A 9,759-nucleotide genomic window follows, 5' to 3' on the forward strand; every position below is an offset into this window, starting at 1 on the left:
AAAAGAAAAAGGAAAAAGGTTGCAAAAGGAAGAAGGAAGAAAGGTTAAAGTTGTAATTTTATCATGCCAAAAACATTTGTTTTAAGAGTTGAGGCTACTTTTTATTTGGGCCCCTATAAAGATACATTTTACCCCAATGTTATAGTGGCTCTAGCTAAGGCTACAGCGGTCTAGATAAGAGGCAACACAAGACTCTCAATTGAGATAAGCTATGATTCTTTAATAAGGACTACCTACAAAGACAACAACGACAACCCATCCGAAAGATAAAGTCTATGGCCAGAACTCAGAAGGCACAGGAAGATCGTTCAAAAGCGAGTAGCTAAGACCCCGATTTGGGAAAACATCCAAAGAACAAGGTAGAAAGACAGGATGACATTGAAAGTTTATGAGCCAAGCCAAAGGAAGGTGACAAGGAAGATGGCAATCAACCATTAAGAAGAAGATGATCAGTATACTGAATTTTTTAAACAAAATACTAATGGTTTTCATCCAAAATTAATGGTAAGTGTATTTTTTAAAACTCTTTCTAGAAAGAGAAGAATATTTTTGAAACTTTTAAAAGTTTAAGAATATTTTTTAAACAAAATACAAAGTTGGTTTACTTTGTCAAATAAGAGGTTAGAAATGTTTTCACAAGGAAAATCACATACTCAGGTAAGAGTAAGTTTGAATCAATTCAACATTGAAAAAAATAATTTATAATGAGATAGAGTGTTTTTCAAAAGTCTTTTTGGGGGAAAAGAAAACTTCAATCGGTGATGTAATCTAATAAAGGAGTTTTGAAAGGAGAAGCTTTAAGTTTATGCATAATATATACTTCGTTTAGTATATGTCATTTTCAGTTTACATATGATATACTTAGACCAAACCCCACATTTAATTAGAAACTATATTAGTAGAGTCTTATACGGATGAAAACTGTAAATTAATTCAATGCCAATGAAGTCAGGATCTAAATATCTAAGGTTGGATATAAGTATATTAAAAGTTACCTTGCAACTTTTCAATATTATGTTAATCATAAATTTGTTGAAGACATAAATGTGAGCTTTTTAATTAAGCACATGTAGAGGTAATATGATTGAAAGTTATGTTTTAGAGTAGAAAATCAAGGTGTTATTATAACGTGCAATATAAAAAGGAAGTGTAAAAAGCTATATGATCAATAGTCCAAAATTCGGTCCATCATATTTAGTTTTTTAGTTTAGATAACTTTTGTGATCTCAACTTTAAACTTTTAAAGGTGGTAATTTTAATAATGAGTTATTGATCGTTATAAAACCTGTTCCCATACATTCAACAAATCATAAGAGAATGCATGATACAAATTTGCTAAACTTTTAGTACATTATAATCGATTTTGTTTTATTGAAATTTATGAATTTTGATAAAATTGTAAATGATTAATTTGTGTATTGTTTAAATACATTCTTTTTTGGAAAACTTTATTTTTATTAAAATTAATGAGGGAATTAGTAAACATTTAACTAATTAGTGAGAGTCCAAATTGACACAAGTGGGTAAAGTTTTTCCTAAATAAAACTAAGGGAATCAAATAAAATCAATGAGTTCACTTCAACTAATTAAAGTATGTTTTGATGTTGTGTTGAAATAATAATAAAAGAAACTAAATTAAATTACATGGTTTAACAAAGACACAAGACAATTCGTACGGTCGATTTTTACAAGGAAATCATATGTAAATTTACATTACAAGCGGCTGTGCCTGCAGGGGCATCTGAGACAGAAATATTCTTCTTCTTATCATTTCAATACAAAGTTAAATCCTTTGTTTGCCGCACTTAGACAATGTAACCCTATTCCTACATCAGTTGCAACTTCCATATTCATCGCAGAATCTGCTCTCATCTAAGATGTTTCAGTTCGTCGAGTTGTCTCTTCCATTCCTTAACTATCTTCTCTTCCCAACAATAATAATCTTCCTCCTCTTCCATTTCCTTCAAACCAAAAACCCCGGCCGGAGGCGCCTCCCACCGAGCCCGGTCGGGGTCTCCTTCCCCATTCTTGGCCATCTCCACCTCCTCAAGAAGCCCCTCCACCGAACTCTCGCAAAACTCTCCACCCAACACGGCCCCATTCTCCTCCTCCACTTTGGCTCCCGCCCCGTCCTACTAGTCTCCTCCCCATCCGCCGCACAAGAATGCCTAACCAAAAACGACATCGCCTTCGCCTCCCGCCCTCGCCTCTCCGTCGGAAAACACCTCGGCTGCAACTATACCTCCCTCCTCTGGGCCCCCTACGGACCCCACTGGCGCAACCAAAGGCGCATCGCCACCCTCCAGATTCTCTCACCCACCCGAATCCAGATGTACGGCAGCGTGAGAACAGAGGAAGTGAAGTTCTTGATCTGCAGGCTGTGCGGAGGCACCGGAGAAAATGGGTTTCGAGCGGTGGAGATGAAGAGGGTGTTTTTCGAGACGGTGCTTAATGTGATGATGAAGATGATCATCGGTAAGCGGTATTGTGGAGAGAGAGAATCAGAGGAGGCTGAGAGATTTAGAAAGATTGTGAAAGAAGGGTTTGAAGTGAGTGGTGCTACGAATATGGGGGACTTTTTGCCAAATTTTGTGAAATGGGTAGGATTGTGGGATGGAATTGAGAAAAGAATGGAGAGATTGCAAGGTCTGAGAGAAAGTTTAATGCAGAATTTGATTGAGGAACGACGAAAGATGAGAAGGGACGATGATGGAGAAATGAAAGGATGCAGAGTAATGGCAGATGTTCTTTTGGATTTACAGGAAATTGAACCTCACTACTACACGGATGCCTTCATTCGAGGCATGATGCAAGTAAACTTCTTTCCTATTACTAAATACCATCTCCAACAAAAACATAATTTATTCCAACAATTAGTTTTATTAAATTAATTTTTGGATGATATGCACATAAACAGGGGATGCTATCAGCAGGTACAGACACATCATCAGCAACAATGGAATGGGCACTTTCACTACTACTCAACAACCCACATTCCCTCCTCAAAGCCCAAGCAGAAATCGACGCTCAAGTCGGTCCCAACAGACTCCTTCAAGAATCCGATCTCTCCAACCTACCATTCCTCCACTCTATTCTCAAAGAGACGCTCCGCATTTACCCAGTCGCCCCATTGCTGGTTCCTCACGAATCTTCACAAGACTGCGTCGTTGGAGGCTTCCACGTGCCTCGAGGTACAATGTTGCTTATAAACAACTGGGCCATTCAAAACGACCCCGAATCATGGCCAGACCCATCAGAGTTTAGGCCAGACAGGTTCCAAGCAGGGGAAGTGGAGGAGCTGTGGCGGTGGCTGCCGTTTGGGGCGGGGCGGAGGGGGTGTCCCGGTGAGGGATTGGCGATGCGAATGGTGGGGCTGACTTTGGGGTGTTTAATTCAGTGTTTTGAGTGGCAGACAGCGGGGGAGGAGATGGTGGATATGAGTGAAGGTGGTGGCCTCACAATGCCTAAAGCTAAACCATTGTGGGCAAACTGTAGGCCACGCCCCATTTTGCTCCGTCTTCTGCCCACGCTGTGATGCCTTACCACTCCAAAAACAAAAAGTTCATTATTTTTCACTATCAACTTTCATCTATACATATTTTTACAATATTTGTGAATGTGAATAAAACCAAAGTTCAGGTCAATAGTACAAGTGTAAACTCCTAAACTCAATTTACTAGTTAATTATGCTTAAATTCTCTTAATTATGTGTTTAGTGTCATTGTAAGTCTGTATTTATGATTATTGTAATATTTGTTATAATATGAAGTGTGAGAGCATGTATGTGATGTTAAGAGAGAAAAAAAATTTCTAAGTGTTAAAGGATGGCTCTCAAGCATTTTGAAGGTAGAAAATATTCTAAATATGAAGTGTGAGCTCTCGGGTGAATTGAAGAGGGGTTCACACTTAGAAGGAAAATAAAAGGTCTATGCGACAAAGTTATGTCAATATATGTGGCCAACCCTTCCAAAACGCTATGCGACTAAGTATTTAAAGAAGGGACCCAATGCCAAAGTATAGCCCATGAAGTATGTGAAAGGTCATGAAGGAAGTTAAGTTAGCTGTTGAGTTTGATATTTAGCCGAGGTTGGTGAGAAAAGTATGTGACCAACTTCACCTAATGTGGAGAAGACTATATAGGCAGTATGCAAATATCTAAGTTGTCTAGACACGCACTACAAAGGGTATGCTAAGGCAAAATGCTAGGATGGTCGTAAGAGAATCAGTGACCGTGAAGGTTAGAAGTTGGCAGGCAAGACTGCCATGGATAGATGCGATGATGGGCCACTCAGTTGATATGAAGAGGTGTGTTAAGGAAGTTAAGATTGACTACATAAGGTGTGCTAAGAACACCTAAGACGAGGCGATGTGATTACGGCTAGGAGTATACGATAATCAGTGATGGGGCCTAAGTGATCGCAAACTCTATGCGATGAAATTTAAGTTAAGCATTCGGCATAATCACCGGTTAGTAGGCTAAGTGGTAACCTTAGAAATGCTAAGTTAAGGATTAGCATGCCAGGTGGCGATTAGTTGAAATTGGCTCACATGCAAGCTCAAGTATAAATATGGCTTGTAAAGAAGAAATCAGTTTTGTCAAATTTTGCTTAAATCAGTTTTGCCAAATTTTGCTTACACCTAAAAGGAAGTGTGAGTGCCTATGAAGCTCTAAAGGTGCTAAAGGATTGGTGAACAAGCTTGAAGGAATTTGAAGTCTTCTAGCCAAATCAAGAGGATTTATTGCTCATATTCTAAGGTAAGCACGTTAAGAAGTTTTTTAGCACATTCATGGGAAGAATTTTAGTTAGTTGATGGCTTGAATTAGAATTATAAGGTTTAAAAGATTGGAATCTGAAATGATATTATGGATGAATGAGTAGGGAGTTGAATACGAAGAGCAAGCAAGTAACTGACTTGCCAAGGTATGTGACAACACGCAGGCGTGAAGTAAGGCATGCAGAGGTTGATCAATGCATAGGCATAGAAGTGTGTCCTCGTGACCATTGAGCACCTAATAGAGAGGGTAGCCAGTTTTTAGCCAAAAGGAAGGTAAAATGGCTAAGTATAAGTGATGTGATGAACTCAGTCATGATGTTATAAGATTTTTGTACGCGATAATGATAAGTTAAGTGTTATGTTAAGCTCAAAAGGAGGCCAATGATATTTACCAAAGAACCTCTTCTTATTACAGGGCAAACACAAGTGGGAGAGGCTTACAAACCCCTTGGATAAGTAACTTAAGACAGTGAGTTACAAGTTTTTACAATGTTTTCCAATGTTAGTTTTTATGAATGAATTTTAATGCATAGGCAGTTTAAATGAAGTTTTATATCATGATTTTCTCAATGCATGCCTTACAATAAATGTTGATCGCATGATTCATGCTTTTTAATGATAAAGTTATTTATAAGTTAAGCATATGTTTTCTGTAAGCCTATCTCATGTTTTATAAGCATACTTGATGAGGCACTATATGACGATATACAATTTCTAATGTATAATCAGCTCAAATGGGTATTTTTTTTTTTTTTTTTTTTATGTTCATTAAATGTTTTCAATGTTTGCACCTTGTATGAACCCTACTCCAATGTTGGTATCAAATGTATGGTAAAGTACCAAGATTTCAATTATGTTAAGGATCCTCGACACCAAAGGTATGGTAAGGTGGTCAGGACCCAACCCAGCCTTGTATGCACATATGGCTTATGTTATTGAAGTTGATGGGATCGAGCAAAAGGGCTCTCTCTCAACTCAGGTTGGGAGGTGATTGAGCAGGAAGGTTCTCACTCCAGTCTAGTAGGGATTGAGCAAAAGGGCTCTCCCCTATGTTTAGACAGTGGAGTAGTGGTATTTTACAGTGTGATACTAATAAACTTTATTGTAGGATTTTTATTTGATTTGATTTTATATTTTCTAAACCTGATTTTGACCATGTAAATACTTATGAAAGTGTGTTTATGTTATTTATGAACGAAAGTAGATTTTCCTAAATAGTCACTCACCGAGTATTTTAAGCTCACGATTTTAAATGTTTTCATTCCCAAGTAGCGGTCGACGTCCCAAAGCTAAGTAGATTTATCAATCAGTCATTATTCAGAATTCTTTATGGAAGTTGAAGCTTAGATGGTTCATCATGTCTATTTAACTCTGAGTTGTCTGTACATGTCATTGGGGTTCAGGGTAAGATTTTGAGCTAAGGGTTGTAAATATAAACGTTTAATTTCGTTATGTCTGTTATGTAAATACATGTGAACTTCTTTGCATGGTAGTACCTGAGTTAATAAGTTGGTATGGAAGTTATACATATATTTAGTATAAGATATGAACTATCAGGTTAACAAGTACTTAGGAAACAGGATTACATGAGTATGTTGGGCAGTTGTTGTCATAAGAGCATTGACAATTGTTGTCTTCACATTTCTTCTCGGATTAAGAGGTTAATCTAGGAAGGAGTATGACAAGAAGTCTTTTTCATTAGTTAAACTATGTCTATTTAGTGTGGCAGATTTAGAAAATTTATTGATAGAATTTTATAATTAAATAAAAATGATTTATAAGTGAATAGTTCTAAGGATTCATAAATTTACTAACTTTTGTACATCACTACGAAAGAATAAATTATAAAAATAAAATAAAAAAAAAAAAAAAAACTTAAGACTCATTGAAGTTGAAGTTTTATTAAAAAAAAACAAAAAAAAGTAATTTAAAAATGAAGTTGAAAAATTGATGACTTCCATCTTAATTTCTAATTGTATTTGGCAGAGATTAGTGTGTAATTATTTGTTTTTTTCTTTTTTTTTTCTTTTTTGAAAATAGAAGGTTTTGTTAAAGGAAGAAAATTTGAAAAATAAATAAAATTAACAAGATTCAAACTTGGATCTAAGGGCTAAGAGACAAACTTACCATTATGGTAACTAAAGGTTTTAATACTATATTATTTTTTCATATATATATATATATATATACACACATATATATATGCCGAAAGAGCATAAAGTTGAAGAGAGTTTGAATCCCCCAAGCCCATATTAGATTCGTCGGTCTTCTTATATTGGTCTATTCAGCTTTTGGTTATGAAATTTCAGATTATTATTGACAATTTATGATGTGGAAAAAATGAATCTCTAACTTGGACCTTGATAATACAAGCACTATACTAATTGAGTTAGACTCAATTTGAGATAAAAAATGGAATAATCTAAACATTATTTTTCAACCTTCTCCATTACTAGAGCTTTAATGAGAATAAAAAAAAAAGTAATTTTCTCTTCAAAATTAGTTCTTACCTCTAAAACTAGTAGTTAGATTTCATTTTTTTTTTAAAATAAATAAATAAATAAATTGATTCTTACAAATTTTACTTGTGAAATCCATATTTAAGAATGGAATATATTTTCTAGTAAACAATTATAGAAATTGAGAATTAAATCGAGCATGTGAATTACCACTAAAATATGGTCATTATTTTGATAATTGTATTGCATATTCAACTACATGTCCAGTAAAAAATTGATTCAACTTAGTCACATTTATGCAATGAAAATCGATATAATCGTAATGAATTTTCATTGATAGATTAATTATAATGAATCTAAATCTTAAATATAATTGAATTTCTTTTGATTACATTTACTTAAAATTTATGAATTTTGTCACATCTACTGTTACTATTATCTCTGAAGGTCAAACGATAATAGTAAAGGTGTCATAATTCATAATTTTTTCTCTGAAATAATAACAATAATGGTAACCATAGTAATAACGATAACATTATGACGTAATTTTCAGACGCAATTGGATTGTTAGCACTTCACTCCTCAATCACTTTCCAATTTTTTTATTACAAATTTGAGTACATATGCCGAACATGAGTAAACAAAACCCAAAATAATCAAATAGCTATCGCTAGCAAGCTAGTCACTGTGCTGTTCAACATGCCGAGAAGTTCCTACCAAGATATTATTTTTTACATTATCATTGATTTATTACACTACCTTATAAGAAACACACAGTAAAAGTAAAAGTAACCTTTTTTTATTTTTATTTTTTTAAAATGTATTTAATCATCATCGTTGCACATTGGAATTTAACAAAAAAAAAAAAAGAAAAATTATAAACGCTACTGAGCTTATTTAAATTTAGAGTTCAATTCTTGCTGAAAAGAAGAGTATTCAATTCAAGAAAAAAAAAATTCAAGTGCTCCAATTCAAAGTAAACAATTTTTCTTCATATTTGATAGGCGCGTAGTGAGGTGATATATGACAGAAAAAATTGTAGCACTATCATAATACATTATAATAGTAGCATTTAAAAATAACATAAGAACTACAAAAATAAATTGAAAAATATTTGAATCCATTCCACTATCAATGTTTATTAAGCGACCATTTTTTTCAAAAAAGATGATCGTTTTTTTAATCGTAATTAATAAAGATGCATAATTATTATTTTTGTGGGAAACACAAATATTACTTTTGGTATAAAATTTCCCTGGATATGACAATTAAAGTTTGAGGAATTAATTATGGTCAGAAAAAATAGTAAAAGTGTGGCTCCCACATCGTACACCGCACGTGAACACGATCGTCCTTTACCAAACAACTCGATCTTCACTAAAAGGACCTCCCACCCACACACACCACTCATATTTCTTTCTTTCTTTTCCTTTTTTTTTTTTTTTAATTTTTTTTTCTTAAACTTCATAGAATAAAATATAGTGTAATTATTAGGTAATTTACATGAAAAATTAAAATAATTTTAAAAAATTAAAACTGACACGTGACAATATTTTATTGGATTATATTAAATTTTTCTCTAAAATAAATTAGATAGATATTTTTAAAAGTTTAATTATATATTTATATAGATAGATAAAGATAATTGAACTTAAAAAGGCCCATATAGAGCATAGAACTTAGGGAAAAGGCAAGAAATTAAGTAATTAAGGACATTTGGGTTTGCCCTTGGAGTTCTTCATGTTGCCATAGCAAGGGCATTCATGTTTATTCCCATAAGTTCCGGATGGCACACACCCGCATTTTGCACAACATATCCCACAGTACTTCATGCAACGATCTTGCACCCCAGCTTTTGCACATCTCTTTTTACATTTAGACCTGCATAAACCTTTTACATACAAAAAAAACACGTATATACATAAATATTTTTACAATGATATGATATTATTTACTTTAAGACGTTACCTGGAGCACTCGAAGAGAGCTCAAGAAAGGAGGTGAGAACAAGAAGCCAAGTAAGTAGATGCAGGAACTTCATTTTCTTGGGAAACAAATGCATGAAGAGAAATTTGTGGGCTTTTAGGGTGGTTTTGAAGGGTATTTAAAGTGGAATTTTTTCTTCTTTTTTTCTTTTTTTGTTGGTTTCAGGAGGGTGGAATTATTAAATGAAAGTGTAATCCACCAACACATTCCAGACTGTCATAAAGTTCTCTCTTTTTTTCTTTTTTTTTTTTTTTACGGTAGTAATATGATTCCTTTTACCATTTTTGCGTTTATGGTAAGATTCCTTTTACCATTTTTTACGGTAGTAATCACGATATTAAAAAAAAAAAAAAAAACTCCCTTCTTAATGGATATAATTACTATGGAGACCGACCAATCATGGCTTGAAACCTTGTGATCACTGCAGTTTTTGTTATTGTCGACATCTACGTGGCTTCCTCTCATTGCACCGTCACCTTCACTCTCCACTTCTAAGGTGAACGGTCATTATATGTTTCATATTCCAGAAGATTCCGCC

General features: G+C 34.1%; 2 protein-coding genes across 2 annotated transcripts; one reads left to right on the forward strand and one right to left on the reverse strand.

Moving 5' to 3' along the window:
- Positions 1-1,622: 1,622 nt before the first annotated feature.
- LOC120075143 (cytochrome P450 81Q32-like) lies at positions 1,623-3,704 on the forward strand. The gene is made up of 2 exons (XM_039028317.1): positions 1,623-2,813; positions 2,918-3,704. Exons 1-2 carry the CDS (start codon positions 1,878-1,880, stop codon positions 3,533-3,535), a joined length of 1,554 nt encoding a protein of 517 aa, XP_038884245.1. The 5' UTR covers positions 1,623-1,877; the 3' UTR covers positions 3,536-3,704.
- Positions 3,705-8,880: 5,176 nt separating this feature from the next.
- LOC120076307 (peamaclein-like) lies at positions 8,881-9,410 on the reverse strand. Its single transcript, XM_039030070.1, has 2 exons — positions 9,204-9,410; positions 8,881-9,126 (listed from the first exon to the last, which is right to left on the reverse strand). Exons 1-2 carry the CDS (start codon positions 9,295-9,297, stop codon positions 8,942-8,944), a joined length of 279 nt encoding a protein of 92 aa, XP_038885998.1. The 5' UTR covers positions 9,298-9,410; the 3' UTR covers positions 8,881-8,941.
- Positions 9,411-9,759: the final 349 nt, after the last annotated feature.

Source organism: Benincasa hispida, chromosome 4, assembly GCF_009727055.1.
Source record: "Benincasa hispida cultivar B227 chromosome 4, ASM972705v1, whole genome shotgun sequence".
Lineage (NCBI taxonomy): Eukaryota > Viridiplantae > Streptophyta > Magnoliopsida > Cucurbitales > Cucurbitaceae > Benincasa > Benincasa hispida.

Excerpts from the sequence above, each read along its gene's own strand:
- LOC120076307 (XM_039030070.1), bottom strand. The coding sequence starts at position 9,297 with ATGCATTTGTTTCCCAAGAAAATGAAGTTCCTGCATCTACTTACTTGG. Across the intron at positions 9,127-9,203 it reads GCTCTCTTCGAGTGCTCCAG|GTTTATGCAGGTCTAAATGT; the intron begins GTAACGTCTTAA and ends TGTATGTAAAAG.
- LOC120075143 (XM_039028317.1), top strand. The coding sequence starts at position 1,878 with ATGTTTCAGTTCGTCGAGTTGTCTCTTCCATTCCTTAACTATCTTCTC. Across the intron at positions 2,814-2,917 it reads TCATTCGAGGCATGATGCAA|GGGATGCTATCAGCAGGTAC; the intron begins GTAAACTTCTTT and ends GCACATAAACAG.